Source organism: Osmia lignaria, chromosome 3 (assembly GCF_051020975.1).
Source record: "Osmia lignaria lignaria isolate PbOS001 chromosome 3, iyOsmLign1, whole genome shotgun sequence".
NCBI classification, from domain to species: Eukaryota; Metazoa; Arthropoda; class Insecta; order Hymenoptera; family Megachilidae; genus Osmia; species Osmia lignaria.
The window spans coordinates 11,054,607-11,070,167 of NC_135034.1; the positions used below are offsets into that span (position 1 = coordinate 11,054,607).

At 35.0% G+C, this 15,561-nt stretch overlaps 2 protein-coding genes across 5 annotated transcripts; one reads left to right on the top strand and one right to left on the bottom strand.

The window, feature by feature from the left end:
• Positions 1-1,771: 1,771 nt before the first annotated feature.
• On the top strand, positions 1,772-7,016 carry LOC117608081 (phosphoenolpyruvate carboxykinase [GTP]). Its single transcript, XM_034332635.2, has 7 exons — positions 1,772-2,043; positions 3,015-3,272; positions 3,509-3,693; positions 3,817-4,211; positions 4,347-4,694; positions 4,766-5,032; positions 5,107-7,016. The coding sequence occupies exons 1-7, from the start codon at positions 1,772-1,774 to the stop codon at positions 5,563-5,565; spliced, it is 2,184 nt and encodes a 727-aa protein (XP_034188526.1). The 3' UTR covers positions 5,566-7,016.
• On the bottom strand, positions 4,035-15,504 carry ca (RCC1 and BTB domain containing protein claret). 4 transcript variants are annotated; one of them, XR_004582291.2, is made up of 22 exons: positions 15,244-15,504; positions 14,559-15,013; positions 14,037-14,485; positions 13,780-13,958; positions 13,309-13,712; positions 13,054-13,231; positions 12,770-12,984; positions 12,518-12,699; positions 12,303-12,430; positions 12,100-12,231; positions 11,896-12,030; positions 11,697-11,823; positions 11,055-11,617; positions 10,598-10,978; positions 10,148-10,520; positions 9,752-10,080; positions 8,863-9,674; positions 8,663-8,796; positions 8,415-8,593; positions 8,072-8,338; positions 7,024-7,349; positions 4,035-5,971 (listed from the first exon to the last, which is right to left on the bottom strand). XR_004582291.2 is itself a non-coding variant. In XM_076693350.1 (21 exons), the coding sequence occupies exons 2-20, from the start codon at positions 14,978-14,980 to the stop codon at positions 8,075-8,077; spliced, it is 5,586 nt and encodes a 1,861-aa protein (XP_076549465.1). In that variant the 5' UTR covers positions 14,981-15,013; positions 15,244-15,504; the 3' UTR covers positions 4,035-5,971; positions 8,072-8,074. The 4 variants fall into 4 exon arrangements, 3 of the variants coding, with proteins under 3 accessions (XP_076549465.1, XP_034188520.2, XP_076549464.1); XM_076693350.1 differs by lacking the exon at positions 7,024-7,349; XM_034332629.2 differs by lacking the exon at positions 4,035-5,971 and having other exon boundaries at positions 6,993-7,349.
• Between the last annotated feature and the right edge of the window lie 57 nt (positions 15,505-15,561).

The window sequence follows — 15,561 nt, forward strand, 5'->3', positions numbered from 1 at the left end:
GCCAATCCCACATTTAACGCGATAATGCGACAAAACGACGAATCTATTCAAGTGGTTACGAGAAGAGAAAAAATAAAGAATCGTCGATGCGACGTTCTGTTTACTTTCGTTGTCTACGTTTTACAAGTTTTTTTCCATCTCTTGGCTCATCGTCGCGCAATTCTCATTTTGGAGCATCGTGCTTCTCGGTCCTCCCCTTCTCGGCTAACAAAACACTAATTATCTTCTAGATAACGATTGAAGGACGTTGATACAAAAACAACGGGATCAGTATTCTCAAGGCGACGGTTAAATGCTAATCTATAATATAATTTTCAAACAATCAACAAGATGCAACACATTTAAAGTACCGCTTTGGATGTTGTCATTTTAGATTAAGAGCTTTTGAAATGTATGCTTTGAAACGATTAATTTTTTAATTAAATATAAATTAAAAATTTACGTATGTATCAAGGTCAGATATAAGTAACATTGACCGTCAAAATACGAAATTACTTTTAATTACATTCAACAATATTTATGTTATTAATGATGTAACCCGAAGTGCGATTTCAAGAACTTTTTTCATGTCTGTTCTGATTATCTTGACAAAGTTAATTCACTTAAATTCCAGCTACATCCTGGTATTTATACTTTGTACTACCGTCTAATCGATTAGACAGCAGCGTCACGATTTGCATTGACCAATATTAAATTTATAAGCCACTTAATCGTTCGCGGATTGCACAGCTGTTGACGTTCAAAAGTGGTGGAACCTGAACCTTCTATTACAGTTTACCGAGATGCACGGTATATCCGCCGATCGATATCTTTTGATTCAGATCCGCGAATCAATAACAAGCTAATAAGCTACACAATTAGATTCTCCTCGTATCTGATTTCAGGCTTGTTAGCCTCGTTATCGATCGAGTATCTAGAATTCAATATGTGTACCATGCGAAAATTGACAAATTCCTTGATCGACTTGGTCTATGAAAAATAACAGGTAATTAAGAGTGCACCGATCCGCTGGGATAATCGCGCGAGCGGTCAAAGCATGTGAGCTAGATAGCGAAAAGCGAAAGTGTTCGCGCAAAAATAGAAGAGCAAGTAGCAGTAACGCTTTCATTATAAAACCCGACCGGCCCAACCAACCGATTTCGTTTTAATGCAAGGCGTGGGCCGATTAATCGCGCCCGCGATTGCTTTTACTTCTCGAACCGTATTGCTCGAGCCCAGTCTATCCGTAACCGTGTGATCAAGAGTACAGTCCTTTTTGATCAGCTGCGACCAGCTGCGACCGAATTTGGCAGCTCTTTACTCGATTAGCTGTCGAAGAAAATCTCAAGGACTACTACTGACAGCGTCGAGTTCCGATCAATCAGCTCCTACGTGTACTTTTTACCGTCTACGCGTCGTCTGTCGGCCGGTGTTCCAATTAAACCTCAGCTTGGAACAGAGTCGAGTCGTTCGGTCACTCGCGGCCGCAGACGCGTCGCGGATCGCCGGGAAGTTCCTCTGTTCAGGGACCTTTTTCGATTCGTCTTGCCATCTCGAAATCGCATCTACGGTGTTTGCATCATCGTCTGCACCAAGGCACGATCTGCAAAAAGGCCAACAATCAGGTCAATTGCGATCCCTGAACGAGTGATCCGAAGTCCGCGGCCGATTCCGCCAGCGTTCCATCTCTCCCCACTATACCGACCGGAAGTGCGACCGGCCAATAGGCGAAACGAGCCACCAGGACTCGCCGGTATCTTTGACGATCGTATAAAAGCGACCAGCAACAGAGATGTCGGCGAAAATCGATCCGATTCGCTGGTCGAGTCTCGTTAGAAAGGGTATAAACGTAACCAGGAACTTCTCCGTGGTAGCTGCCTCTTTCAGAAGATCTTCTATCGTTCATCCGGGAAGTCTTCGGTATTCTAGAATTGGTCAATCGATCAATGTCCTCGAGATTAAACGACAGTCAGCACGGTTCGCGATTCTGAGCCATCGAACTCATCCCGGCTGTGGAAAGAGACTCGACATGCCGCACGCGTGTGTCGACGTTTACCACCCGCGGTGAGTAAGCTGTGCTTATTTTCTTGAGTATTTCTCTTAAAAAAGCAGTATGTTTTCTTTGAAAAATTACCATGTTTTGGGGCGAGATCTTCGTTCCTTTCATGCGGTGTAATTTGATTTTAAACACATTTTGACGCTCGGACATTCCATGCCTTCCAGAATCTGTAATTTTATATTTTTTATTAGAGTTTCGTTTAACACGCGTAACCGGCATCTGAGAAAATATTATTTTGATGCTTTGAAATTGATTGAACTGTACTCTTCATATCCGTTCAAGTGCGAATAATTCAATTTGTTGATCGAACAGAATTGTTATATAAAAACTAACGGTGTGGATTAGATGGAAAAAACTACCTTTGCAAAGAAACCATTCAGTTAACTATATTAGGCTTCTATTATATAATCTTATCTTAGGATCTAATGCAACGCTATCGTCATTACGCAATTTACGTGCAACATTTATTTACAATGATGCCGCGAAGCAAACAAAATAAAATTACCGTCTTCTGTAAAAATATTATGAATAAACTTTCAACAACAATGACGTTGCATTTTTCTCTTTTCTTTTAAGTACATTTTTCAATACGTTTAATCTTCTTACCATGGTTTTTCAAGCCTGCGTTTATATTGAATCAAGTCGTTTTTTTTATAAAAATTAATTAAGTTTCATCGCAGTATATTAAAACAATGATAATCTTTTACCATATAACATCAATGACAAAGTGAATGCATGAACGTTTCATTACCTTGCGGATTGGCTATGTGAAAATTCATTTTTTCACTTGACAAGATTTATGCTATAGTGATGGAGTAAGAGCCAATCGATCGACGTGTTATTAACGCGGTACTTCGTAGAACCACCTGTTACTCTGATATCCCATACCTAAAACAAACAGGTGTTAAATGTACAGCGAGCATGTTTTTACAAGAATCTTATCAATGAAATAAATATTAACATTACCTATTCACAGGGTGTCAACATTGGTCACCCATGCGGCAAAAAATCCGTCCCTTAACAACAATTACGAATACATTGGAAAAACACCATTGCTAAACACACTGACGGAACCTCTCGCGCCGAAACTTCGATCGTACATCGAGGAATGGTCATCAATTTGCTGTCCAAAGGATATTTACATTTGCGACGGAAGCGATGCGGAATATCATCAGCAATTGAAGCTCCTCGAGCAAAGTGGAACCATCTTGCCCCTGCCAAAATATGAGAATTGGTAAGTATATTTTATGAATGAATTAGTATATATAATAAAATATGTTTGGTACGTTAGTAATTGAAGGAAGTTATTCGCGATTGCCGTCTTGATATTTCTAGCAATGCTTTTCTTTGGCCATTTTCCAACATCTGTTGAAACGACACTCGTCTCATAAGGATCGGACGATATTAGATCGAACGAATTCCAAGTTTTCCAGATGTTTAGTAGCTGAAATATCTCATTTGCTTTTTTAGTTGGCTCGCCAGAACGAATCCGGCGGACGTAGCACGCGTTGAGAAACGCACCTTCATTAGCACCGAGTCAAGGCGTGATACGATACCAACGGCACGCGATGGTGTTACCGGAGAACTGGGTAACTGGATTTCTCCGGTTGATATGGACAAAGCTATTCTAGAACGTTTTCCTGGATGCATGAAAGGTCAGTTACTTGTGGTCTTACGTTCATTCTATCTGTTACTTAACAAAATAAAATACAAGGTGTGTTTAGTTCTTCGTAACGTAAGTCGAGACAAACCTAGAATATCCTGTATAATCATTATAGGCAGAACAATGTACGTGATCCCGTTCAGCATGGGTCCATTGGGTTCGCCTCTGTCAAAAATTGGAATACAGATCACAGACTCTCCATACGTCGTTTGTTCTATGCAAATAATGACCAGAATGGGAAAGAAGGTCCTCGAGGCTCTTGGAAACAACGATTTCGTCAAGTGCTTGCACTCTGTTGGTGTTCCAAAATCAAATTCGAAAGTCGACGTAATACCTTCATGGCCATGCGATCCTGAAAGAACCATCATTCTACATAGCCCAGCGAAAAACGAGATAGCCTCTTACGGAAGCGGTTACGGTGGAAATTCTTTGATTGGTAAAAAATGTTTCGCCTTGAGAATCGGCTCGACCATTGCCAGGGACGAGGGCTGGCTTGCAGAGCATATGCTCGTACGTAACACCCTATTAATGCTTACTTTGAATATCATTTATCCTTCGAGTCATCTTTTTCTTTTCAATCGTTACTCAGTGCTCACGAGTTTGTTCATTCGTCTAAAGAGATTCTGTATCAGTTACCTTTTCTAGATACTGGGTATCACGAGTCCAAAAGGTAAAAAACATTACGTGGCCGCCGCGTTTCCCAGCGCTTGCGGAAAGACCAACTTAGCTATGATGCAGCCTACTCTACCCGGTTACAAAATCGAGTGCGTCGGCGACGACATCGCCTGGATGAAGTTCGACAAAGAAGGAAGACTTCGCGCCATCAATCCTGAGAACGGATTCTTCGGCGTGGCACCTGGGACCAGCTACGCCACAAACCCAAACGCCATGAAGACCATCTTCAAGAATACAATCTTCACTAATGTGGCTGCTACCAGCGACGGTGGAGTTTTCTGGGAAGGATTGGAGAAAGAGATCAGTGAAGACATTGAGGTATAGAGATCAGAGATTAACAGTGACAGTGATAGTGGTAAATATTATCTAAGAAGTGATATTTTGAGCAGATCACCGATTGGAGGGGTAATAAGTGGAACAGGGGATCCAAGACACCTGCTGCACATCCAAATTCCAGATTCTGTTCACCAGCCAGCCAGTGTCCCATCATTGATCCTGCTTGGGAAGATCCAAATGGGGTTCCTATAGATGCTATACTCTTCGGTGGCCGCAGACCTGAAGGTGTTCCTTTGATTTATCAGGCAAGAAACTGGCAGCATGGCGTCTTCATAGGAGCAGCAATGAGATCCGAGGCGACTGCTGCAGCAGAACATCAGGTATGTGATATATGTAATTAGCGGATAAATGTTTAATTGTACATGCTAATATATATTGAATAATTGATGATCAGGGTAAGGTAATCATGCACGATCCATTCGCGATGAGGCCCTTCTTCGGCTACAATTTTGGACATTACGTCGGTCATTGGCTGAGCATGGCCAATGTGAAAAATGCTAAACTACCAGCGATATTCCACGTGAATTGGTTCAGGAAAGGAGCAGACGGTAAATTCCTCTGGCCAGGTTTCGGTGAGAACTCTCGTGTCCTGGATTGGATTCTCCGGAGGATCGACGGCGAGGACGTCGCGATGGATTCTCCGATCGGTTTACTACCAAAATTAGACTCCTTTAATCTGGACAACATGAGAGAAAACGTTAACATGGAGGAATTGTTCAGATTATCGAAAAGTTTCTGGCAGAAGGAAGTTGATGACCTTAAAAAGTATTTCGATGCCCAAGTTGGCGATGATTTACCGGAAGCTATTCGTCTCGAGCTTGATCAGCTTGCACGTAATATCGAACAATTTTAATTCCATCATTCTAAATAAAAACCTGATTCTGTTATGGTTAAAATCTCCAAAATTCAATTAAAATTGTATGAAAATTCAGATCCACTTGAATATGTTAGATCTGCAATCATTTCTGGTATATCTAAATCATTAACAGATTCAATGTTCAAACGTAAACATAGTATTACATTTTTGTTTCTGAGTTGAATATTAAATACATCATTCATTCAATTTATTTCTCATCATTTTCATCGCCGAGACGAATGTTTGGCAGGAGTTCTTCCTTCTATGACTGATGAATGTCAAGTAAAATGAATTCATTGATTGTGATGGAAAACGTATGTATTTTTTGGATAAAAGTTTTTAAATAAAACATTTGAAAAAGCAGGAAAGGATTTCTTCGTATTTCTTTCTCCTCCCTTACCACCTAAAAAATCAAAGAGGTAGAAATTAAACGACAGAATTAAATTCGCTTAATCTGAAATAAAACTCGATAAATCGTTCTGCTAATCATATTTATTGATCCAATATTTTTAATTGTCTAAGTACTATCAATGAAAGACTTCAATATATAAGACGTTCAAAACTGTACATTCGGATATACGTACGTATGTTACATCATTATTGCGGTTCGTATAATTAAACAAATTCATTGAAATTTAATGAAAAACATCTGATTTCAATTAATTTGTTATACGTTTCGTAATTGATACGATACTTAAAATAATTACGCAAGTGATGTCGAAAGATACATGATACATTTTATCACAAACAAATTCCATTGAATTTATTCGTGATAAATTGAATATTTGTTTTAATATATCATACCCGTATGTTACGTATCGAGAAACAAGACGTGGAAGACTGTCTTGCAGGTCGAAAATATAGTATATAGGTATATCGTTTATTTAAAAGAATAACTAATAGGAAAATGTACCATTGTTGAACAGAAGGATTTAGATTTTATTCAACGCGATTTTCCTTTCATATATTGCACTTTCTTCAACGACTGTTCCCTGTTTCAGAGTTTTCAATCCTCTACAAATTGATTCACGTAGCATACTAATTAAGAAAATATTGACCAGTTAAAATAACTAACATGAATCATTTAAATTTAATATGTTACATTATATTTATTAAGTTGATAAAATATTCGGCAGTTTATAATTTAACATAATTATAATAAAATTTGCATTGATTAATGCCTAAAACCTTCCTATTTGGTTACTGAAATCATGATGAAGATCTCTGACATATAATATTATATTTCTATTATATTTTCACTTTCATGCAATTCTACCATTAAAAGACAATAAAACATTTCTACCAGCCTGTTCCATTTGTAACCAAAAATCTTGTTTACGTTATAAATTTGTATTCTATACACATATATTAGTTCTATTTTCCTACCATATTCTTATATTAATCTAATTAAAAGTAAATGTAACTTCAAAAAAAAAAAGATCACTTAATATATACCTGTATTAATAAAACTTCTACCATGATTAATTATTATATAATTCTGGCATATACTTTTCAGACTAGATGAATGTACTTTTTTTTCAGTCCTTAGTATTTTGCACCAATTTTAGATAACTGCATCCATTCTCTAGTGTTCCGTTATTATACAATTCTAATGTAATATAACTACTGTACAATTGTATATTATATTTCACAACAACTAGCATTTGGTTAATAAACCTCACACCTGGGTAACATGTTTTTTATAGCCATTTTTATGCTATAAACCAAAGATTGAAATTCTAATAAGACTCAAATTTTTAGTCATTGCAAACTACAAATTGCTGCAAAGAGAAATAATATTTAGTTCGTTATTTCTTATATTTATCGTTGTATTTGAATTAATTAATTTTTTTAATTATAGTGCTAATTATAACGAAATTTATTATACTGTATACTAATCAGAAGTCACGCGTTTAATTAAAATTTTTCTGATTTTGTGATGCTCATGAACTTAAACAATATACAAAAACAAAAATATCAATTCATAATCTAGCTCTTCTTATTACCTTACAGTACCTTTTAGTACCAACGATTTATGAACACATAAGATCTGTTTCCAGTACAATACGTTCAATTTCAATGTGCGTAATCAAAGAATTATGATACTTAATAAGACAAAAGTCTTTAAGTAATATAAAAATTAGTGCACTATAGTATTTTTTTTTTTTTATATTCAGTAATATGTTTAATAAATTTTTGTGTCTATGAATAGTTACCTGTATATATAGATAATTTAAAAAATATGGTTTGGAATATATAGAGAGCTTTAATCCTTTACAATATTCTGTGATGTTTGTTGAATAAATGTTCGAATTGCAATGGCAAGTATTTTGTCCATTTCATACTTAGTTATTAATCTAACTAGATTACAGTACTTTTAATATATTTTAGTCTACTAAAATTAATTTTAATGTTCACTTTATATGCATAATTTGTGTTCTTTAAGAGCCTAAGAAAAAAAATTGTATACCAGTTTCTTCTAAATAAAATCTCAGGTACATACTTCTCACCCATTATTCTTTTTCACCAACGTTTCCAATGCTCGTGGTATACACAATGGACACAATATTTCTGGTTTAGACGTTTGAAATAACATTTTTCCTAGATACTGAGCTGTACATGGAAGAACTAGTGATTCAGATGTCAGTAACTCAGTTTCCATTGTTGAAATCACTTCCGTTTTGTAGGTAGACAATGGAAAATGATGTCCACACGTAAATACCATTGTATCTTCTTCAGCAGCGAGAAATCGATACACTGTGTCTGGATCCTAATTTTCAACAATGTACATTTTTTTAGTATTTATTTTAATTATTTTCGTGCCTACAGGAATATTTGTAATTCACCTTAATATGTACAAATGATCTAGAATCGTGAGTATTAGAAGACACAGTACTTATAATCCCTTCTATCATTTGTTTCGAAGTATTATTCCCACTCGAACCTGGATATCCAGTGAGTGGTGGTCCATAATGATCAGCAGTTAAAGATGATAACAGCTTGATAAATTCGGGTGCAGGCTCATCTGTGATACAAAAACGATTTACAAGAAGTGTAATATAAAACACGTTTAAAATCGTTTATACAAGTTTACCTTGATCAATATGATTCAATAACATAGAACACACTTGAAGGCAAAATTTAACAGAAAATAAATTAACCAGAGTAGAGTTCTTGACTTCTGTATCATTCTTATTTGTGTCCAAATATTTATCCATTATCTCTTGACTGTGGGAATTATAATAATTAATTGATTCTGATAAATAAGCTCTGAATAACAATGTAGCTACTTACCAGAATAGTAATAATCCAAGAGGGTAAAAAATTGATTCAATATGCTCTAAAAATACATTTTCTATGCTTTGTATAGGTAACTCATGTTCAATCCAGAAATCAAGAGTATCTTGCAATATTTTGCACTTGGTCGTATCCGGTTCACTTTCCATTTCGTTTAAGAAAAATTTAATCACTTTAACGGCTTCGTTGATGAGGTTGTTTTGTCGAGAGCATGAAATTTTCTTTTCACTGCTTTTGTACAGTTGATTTTGTTCAGCTGCTTCTTTTATAGCAGCAGAGGATACTGAATTGTCCTCGGTTCTACTTTCTTTTTCTTGCATCAAAACAAGATTTTCCACCCACTCATCTGATTCAGAATTAGCATCAGAATCGTAAGAGTTTTCAAAAATTTCTGAAGGTGCGTTTTCGCACTTCGCGTCTTTGCATAATTCCTCTAAACCACCTTGACAATCAAATGTGTACAATTCTTGTTGAAGTATCTGTAAACTATTCAATGATTTACTCGCTGGGATTTTCAGTTTGTTTCTAACAGCACAATCCTCGACAGAATCGATTAAATTCTTTTCCACTTGTTTATTAAATAATTCAGTATTCTTTTTAACGTTATGATTTAAAGACTTTGTTTTTATTTCAGTATCCTCTGCCGTCTTACATTCTGCCTTTTCACGTAAATGTTCAGACTTTGTTTTTGAGCAAGAGCGAATACTCATTAGGTGTAAAATTTTCAGTTGATATGAGAATGCTTCAGAAATATTATGTTGCAGCATAGCTATCTTTGAGCAAGCTTGATAATTACTCAGTTCAATACACTAAAAATGTATAAGGATATATCACTTCATTGTTTTACTTCAACAGTTTTATGAATTACATGAAATAATAAACCAACCTTATCCATGATTCTTGAAGAATCGTATAAACCAGAGAAATATTCTAATGCATAATGCAGCGTTAACTCTCCTGATGATTTTTCTATAACGCTTAAAGGACGAATAACACCCGCAAGAGGAGGTACATCATAACTCTGATAAGAAATAATGGGTGCAGGAATGTTAGGAACTTGACTAGGCACCTCCATAGCTCTATGCGAAGTATGGGGTAGTCGTACAACGCGTTTTTTAATTAATACAAGTTTATCGTCGTTCTCGCGTGTATCTTTTGCAAGAACCCGGCCTAATTGCGCTCTGCTATTATTACCCCAAGCTAAAACTGTACCTCCTGAAAAAGAATATAAGAATTAGTTAGAATTTTATTAATTGAATAATAAATTATATAACGTATATACCTGGTTGAATGGCAACCGTGTAATCATAACCGCAACAGACTCCAACAGTTTTAATTATAGGATTTACTTTTTCTCTAGATTCATTATTTTCCGTTTGAAATGGTTTACTTTCATCATTCGAGTTTCTATGTCTTTCTCCCATTGTGGACGTCTTTAATCCACCATCAAATTCTTGTTCTTCGTCTCCTCGTTTGTAAGCATTATGTCTTGGAGGTACTTGTGCAAAGACAGAAGCAGGATTGTAACATAATGGAGTGGGAATTGGTATTTCTCTTCTGCTACCGTCGCCTATTTGACCATCTAAATTACGACCCCACGTATAAAGCGATCCGTCTTTCGTTACGAGGGCATTATGATGACACCCGGTCGATATCTGTTCAAAATGTTGCGAAAGAAAATGATAATCTTGTTTGTCAAAGAACAAGTTTAATTAAAAATCATTTCACAAACCTGTATGATATCCCCTCTTACTAAACTTGTATCTACTATTGTTGGTTTCAAATGTGTTTGGACTTCTTCGATCGACCCAACATTTACACTCTTTAGACAAACGTTATCTAATTGCTTTTTCCGTGTCTCCGAATGACTAGTTTCCGTCGATTTAACTTGTGCATCTTTATTTTGTGCATTGCCTTCGAAAACCTCTTCATTCGTGTCGTTCATACTCGCTTGATCCGGGACTTTCTCAAATTCATCAATATTTTCAAACTGTTTTATAATATTGTCTCGTTGCTCCAATATTCGAGCCCTCTTTTGTGTTTGTGCTTGCAATCGAAGAACTTGGGGGCTTGCTCCCCATACGTATAACTTATTTGTGTAACTAACGGCGAGCTAGTATAAAGATATATGTATAAATTATGTTTATGCGATAACATTGAATTAAAACAAGATAAAGAACTCCACTTACGTTATGAAAATATCCAGTTGCAATAAGAAATATTTTCTCTGATAATAAGACTTTTATTGGCACTGAACTTTTAACATTATTCCCTACACCCAGTTGCCCGAAAATATTGCAACCAAACGCGTACACCGCACCCTCTGTTGAAAGGGCTAGTGTATGTGCATGACCGGCGCTAATGTAACGTATAACTGTACCAAGTAAAGATGTGACTAACGTGGGAACCATCTTTTTATCGGTATTACCATGGCCCAGCTGGCCATGGACTCCCCAGCCCCATGTAAAAACTCTGCCATCCGATGTCAACGCGACAGAATGATATTGACCGGCCACGGCATCGATAATAACTTCTTGAGCCAAATAAGCAACTAATTCGGGTGACGAACATTGTAAAATTTTGCCTAGACCTAACTGACCGAATTGATTTGATCCCCAAGCATAAACACCATTGTTAGTCATTGCTAAAGTGTGACAATGACCGCAGGATACGCTAAGAACTTCGACTTCCATGATCCGAAAAAAGGGTATAGCTTGTGGAGGGCCAAATCTCAATACAGATGGACCAGTTCCTATAAATGATTAAGAACATAAAATATAAGCACACTGGAAATAACAAATGATACATTTTATAATTGTACGTATGCTTACCTAAACGTCCCTGTACAGAACTTCCCCATGTGTAAACATTACCATTTCTAATAAGAATAACGTGAGAGAATCCAGCACATAAAGGCCTTCTTTTGAAATCAGCACCATAAGTAGTATTATTCCTATCCTATTTTAATGGGTACAGAAATATACGATTATCTACTGATATAAGATACAGAACAGCTTATGTGATAATTACCTTTTTAACGTTTAATAATTCAATATTACACGTAAGAGAAGTTTCTTGATGTAAAATAGATTTTTTATAAATCAAAGTCAGTAAAATTAGTAAAAAAGTTTCTATAATTTCTTCTATCAATGTGTCAGCCTCATCCTATGGAAGAAATTAAAGTATAAACAGGTATAAAGAATGAATTGAGATTAATGAACAACTTATACTTACATTTTCCACGAGATCTATAGAATCACACTGACTAGATTGAGAACTATACGAAGTAGTTCTATGACGTATTCTACATCGCACTATTCTAGGTCTTATCACTGGATTCGTTGGATCGTATAGTGTGACCAATCTCTAAACATTTAACAAAAATTAAATTAAGTTGTTGAAATGAATACCTTTTTTTCGAAGGATTAAAGCTTTACCTGAAGTACAAAAATTTGAGAGTTTTGAAGATTATCAACAATAAATGACATATGACTTCTAGCTAACTCAGGATTTACTAAAATTGCTTGCATTAAATTTGGTTCACTTATACATATTAACAAACCATCTGAAATGATTCATGAAATGTTTAATTCTCGCGACGCAACACGTGTGTTCAAATAATTTTATGATCATTGTAATTATTATACATTACATGGTGTTGGATAGAAATTGCTTGTACTGAAAGAATATATTGTCTTCATAAGTATATCCAACATCTGTCCATAAAGACCCTTCTGTGTTGCTAGATGATGCAACACTTCCCAGAGACACGTTTGTCCCGCAATATTAACCGCTAACAATTCATCGTAAAAAGAATTTGTAGATAAGAAATATCTGTAACATAAATAATTTTTGTTAATATAATGTACCAACACATGAATCAAATATTTAATAAAATACGTACAAAAACTCCTTATATATCGCTTTAGATTTTTGAGATGAAATTCTAAGCGTACGTTCGATAAAGGCAAGAACACACAAATTAGAAAGATGTATTCTTGATGCAATAGGTAGCTCACTAATAGCTGGAGAAGCTAAACAGTGTGTGAGACAACGTAATGTGTAATCTGCTGTATATCCAACAGATGCAAATTTCAACATACTCTTCATTATTCTACACTGGAAACAGTAATTTCAAGAATTATATATGAATACACATAACTAAATCTTGATATTATTTTTACTTACTTTAGACAATTTATAACAAGCCACCGCTCGTGGAAAGTCTTTGTTTGTCAAAAGTATGTCACCAGCTTGCTCTAACAACTGTTGCGCATTAATGCCAAATACTATAGCCAATTTTGCTGCTTTTTCAAGTTCATTGTTTTGCAATACTAATTCCATAAAAATTGACAATATTGGTTTCCTTAAAGTGAAAGATTATTAACGATAACCCGTTGATCTAAATCGATGAAATATGAAAATTGAAAGTACAATACCAACCTTAGAACAACTTTATACACAGAATGATTTGTTACAATTATACAAGTATCTACATGAGGTAATTCAATTTTAATATCATTTATTCCCTTTGGTAACGTGTATTTATTTCTTGTATCATCGGAAGGTGGTGTTGGCGCATTGTTAGTGAAATCGATAGCTCTGTACACGGCACGTATTACTTCTTTGCTATTTGCTAAAGAAAAGTAACCAACGATACACTCTGGATTAAACTTCCCAATATCACTTTTATCAACATCACGATTTTCGGATAATCTGTCTGATATCACATACATTACACGCTGACTAGCGTCAGTAATAAAAAGAAAACGTTGAGTTAATAAAACGTTTCTACAAGATTCAACTACTTTATGTGCTGATAGAGGCCTAAAATTAGGTCCATATACCTGTAATTATAAAGGTATTTCAGTATTACATTCATCGTTTTCTATAGATTAAAAAATATTTCCTTACCAGTATTTGATTTGTTAGAGAATGATAACATGTATATAATTGTTGGCCTTCTCTGTCAAACTGAGACATCAGAAACACTTCTGATGACATTAATTCAGGTGTTATCTGATTTTGATTCACCTCTGTAGATGGATCAGAATGAATAGTTATATTATGAGTATTTCTGTTACTTGTAATATCTGTAAAATCAATCGATTCATTAGTGATTTTAAACAACACTTAGTTGTATTATATTATTTATCATGAATACTGCAGACCATGATATTGCAGATTTTCTCCTAAAGCTTGACTTTTTGTTTCTATCAACTTTTGTCTAAGTATAGCAAGTTTGTCAACAGACAACTGCTTGAGTCCTTGCAGTCTGGATCTAGTAGAAGCAAATATTTTTGTATTATCGTACATGTTGTCATTTGTGTGCAATACATTATATGGTTCCCCATTTTCCAAATGATGCAAACAGCTATATGTTCGCTGTTCTAAAAGTAATCGCCACTGCCGTCGGGATTGGCTTGTTATTAAGAGAGATACAATGTCATTACTCTGATCATGGCAAATGTGCAAACTGGAAATATTTCCTTTAACTTGTGTAACGCTCGTTTGGTGACCAGTTTCGAGATTTATAAATAAAATCTCCCCATATTCAGTTCCAATAATACCAATTTCAGCAGGTATTACTGAGCTTTGCCACCATACTATTGCTGTAGGTCTGTAAATCGGAATCAGTATTAATTATGAGAGATAAAATTATATCTAGTGTAAAATTTATATATAAAATGTACTTTGAATGGGAAGATTGTGAACTAATAGAAGGAAAAGAAGTTATATCATCACTGGTCCATCTTCTATCTCTATCATAACTTTCATCAACCCAGCACAAAGCAGGAATAATATATACAGAGCCATCAACACTTGCAGAGAGCAACCATGATCCCACAGAGTGAAAACATAAAGCTGAAATTTGTTTGTGAGATCCTTGGAACCAAGGAATTCTTTTAATTATTGGAGCAGATGTAGAATCCTTTTTGTAATATAAAAAAATTTCAGCATTCCCAGTTGTAAGAGCTAAAAATAGTTTATTTCCGTATTCACATTGAGCACTGTGCTGTATTTCTGTTGCTTTAATCAAACATTGCAACTTAAAGAGGCGTTCTTCTGATAGCCCTCTTGGCTGAAAGCCTTCTGTACCAATTTCTGAGATCATTATATTTCAGATTCTTATTGATCTTAGTACTACCTAAAACATATAATATCATATCATCATGTTTTTAATAGAAAATCATTGCAAACATTAATTATATTCCATAAATGATATACAATTATTAAATTTCTATAATAATAAGTTTTATTATACATTAGTTATAAAGAAATTTAAACACAAATTAATATTTAGGATATGTTAATAATTTTTGGGATCACGCAACATAACGTTAAAAATATTCAATAAGATATTGCTAGCTGCGATACCTGTGTTTATATATTCGTAAAATAATATAGCTGATGAGAAGAAAGCTTTGTCTCTTAAGAAATTCTTGTGCTAAAAATAAATGATTGCAAAAGAAACCTAGACCAATTATCACATTGCGCATTCCGTTTAACCGTAATATCCTTTCATATGCAAGAAATGAAGGAATTAAATTATTCACAATGCATTACATTTTTACAATAACGCCGCCGTCAAATTTCTAAACGTCAGAACATCAAGGTTAGATTACATTGTAACCATCAATGTAACCACTACAGAAAAGATTAAATCACTATTCTGGGGTTGGTAATGTTTGTAGC

What these genes read in the sequence shown, in the direction of transcription:
- LOC117608081 (XM_034332635.2), top strand. Translation starts at nt 1,772, where the DNA reads ATGTCGGCGAAAATCGATCCGATTCGCTGGTCGAGTCTCGTTAGAAAG. An exon ending in GTCGACGTTTACCACCCGCG is followed by an intron (nt 2,044 to 3,014) that starts GTGAGTAAGCTG and finishes ACCTATTCACAG; the next exon opens with GGTGTCAACATTGGTCACCC. An exon ending in TTTTCCTGGATGCATGAAAG is followed by an intron (nt 3,694 to 3,816) that starts GTCAGTTACTTG and finishes TAATCATTATAG; the next exon opens with GCAGAACAATGTACGTGATC.
- ca (XM_076693350.1), bottom strand. Translation starts at nt 14,980, where the DNA reads ATGATCTCAGAAATTGGTACAGAAGGCTTTCAGCCAAGAGGGCTATCA. An exon ending in CTATAGATCTCGTGGAAAAT is followed by an intron (nt 12,031 to 12,099) that starts GTAAGTATAAGT and finishes TTTCTTCCATAG; the next exon opens with GATGAGGCTGACACATTGAT. An exon ending in TAAGAGGGGATATCATACAG is followed by an intron (nt 10,521 to 10,597) that starts GTTTGTGAAATG and finishes CATTTTGAACAG; the next exon opens with ATATCGACCGGGTGTCATCA.